The sequence below is a fragment of the Frieseomelitta varia genome, unplaced genomic scaffold, assembly GCF_011392965.1.
Source record: "Frieseomelitta varia isolate USP_RPSP 00005682 unplaced genomic scaffold, Fvar_1.2 scaffold_555, whole genome shotgun sequence".
NCBI lineage: Eukaryota > Metazoa > Arthropoda > Insecta > Hymenoptera > Apidae > Frieseomelitta > Frieseomelitta varia.
The window spans coordinates 321,221-322,495 of NW_025110318.1; the positions used below are offsets into that span (position 1 = coordinate 321,221).

The following is a 1,275-nucleotide window of genomic DNA, read 5'->3' on the forward strand; positions in this document are numbered from 1 at the left end:
CTCTCTCTCTCTCTCTCTCTCTCTCTCTCTGCGAGAGTTCTATGGTTCCGTTCGACGAATGCGTAATAACGTCGAAAGAACTTCCGTTCCGAGGGAAGGAAGGAAGGAAGATCGTTCGTGCGAGCCGGCTTGGATTTCTTCTTCGGCGAAACTTCTCGGCGAGATTGTGTTTGCCCTGGCTGCTGCCCGATTTCCCAATCTGCCGGCGATACCTCGATCCCTTTCTCGCGACAAGATGCCGCCTCTTGAATCCCAATGACGACCGATTGTCTCACGCCTGATGAACCAACAGTGGTGTACTTACTTACAGAAATGTTTAATCTCGTTTGTCCAGCGTCTCGTCCGAGTGCATCCGCGCGAGCGCGGCGGATATCCGCGGATAGTACGGATGTCGTTTGTCGTACTTCTTCATCTTCTGTTTCTGCAGGTTCCACAGCTGCAAGCGCTTCTCTTCCTCGATCTTTCTCAGCTCCTCCTCCGTCGGTGGCAATCGTCGCCGCGAGATCTTAGTCGGGAGAGTTATTATCGTGCTTGTCGATTCCTCCGACTTGATCTCGGCTTCCTCCTCCCGCTCCTGCCTCGTCGTGTCCTGCGGCCTTGGCTCCGTTAATTTCTTCCTCTCGAGCTTTCTCTCGACGTCCCAGGAGCCAAGCCGCTTCGCGATCGCCCTCTCTTGCCAAACGCGCGCCTCCTCCTTCGCCTCGGCCAACTCTTTTTGTAGCACGCTCGGCGGCGTGTCCTTCAACGCCAGGATCCTCCTCCTGAGCGCAGGCGACGGCGATGGAATTTGAGCGACGTAGTCGGTCAATCGCCTAAACCACTTGTTGTCTATCACGAACGATCTGCGTCTCTCCGCAACCACCACCTCCTCCTCCTCCTCCTTCGCGAGCTTCGAAGCAATCTCTTTCTTCTTCGCTCTCCTTATTCTTCGTTTCTCTGCAACGGGAAAATTCGCGCTGAGTTATTTAATTGTTCACCACTTGCGCTGGCAACCGATTGCGGACCATAACGAGTGACCAAACCGTGTACAATAATTCGTCGCTTTCTTTTTCTTTTAAACTCGTCGATATATCGCCGGATAGAATTATTTATTATTTGCTTTGCCTGGGTTATACTGAAAATATACCTAAAACTGAGAAAATATTGCAATTTTCGGAGAAATAGGTTCACCACGCGCGCTGGCAACCGATTGCGGACCATAACGAGTGACCAAACCGTGTACAATAATTCGTCGCTTTCTTTTTCTTTTAAACTCGTCGATATATCGCCGGATAG

At 51.5% G+C, this 1,275-nt stretch overlaps 1 protein-coding gene across 1 annotated transcript in view; it reads right to left on the bottom strand.

Moving 5' to 3' along the window:
• Positions 1-316: 316 nt before the first annotated feature.
• The window catches only part of LOC122533801 (dynein intermediate chain 3, ciliary-like), a 10,535-nt gene continuing 9,576 nt past the window's right edge, over positions 317-1,275 (bottom strand). The window contains exon 10 of the mRNA XM_043663864.1: positions 317-936. Coding sequence (XP_043519799.1) covers positions 317-936 — 620 coding nt within the window. The remainder of the gene's footprint in view (positions 937-1,275) is intronic.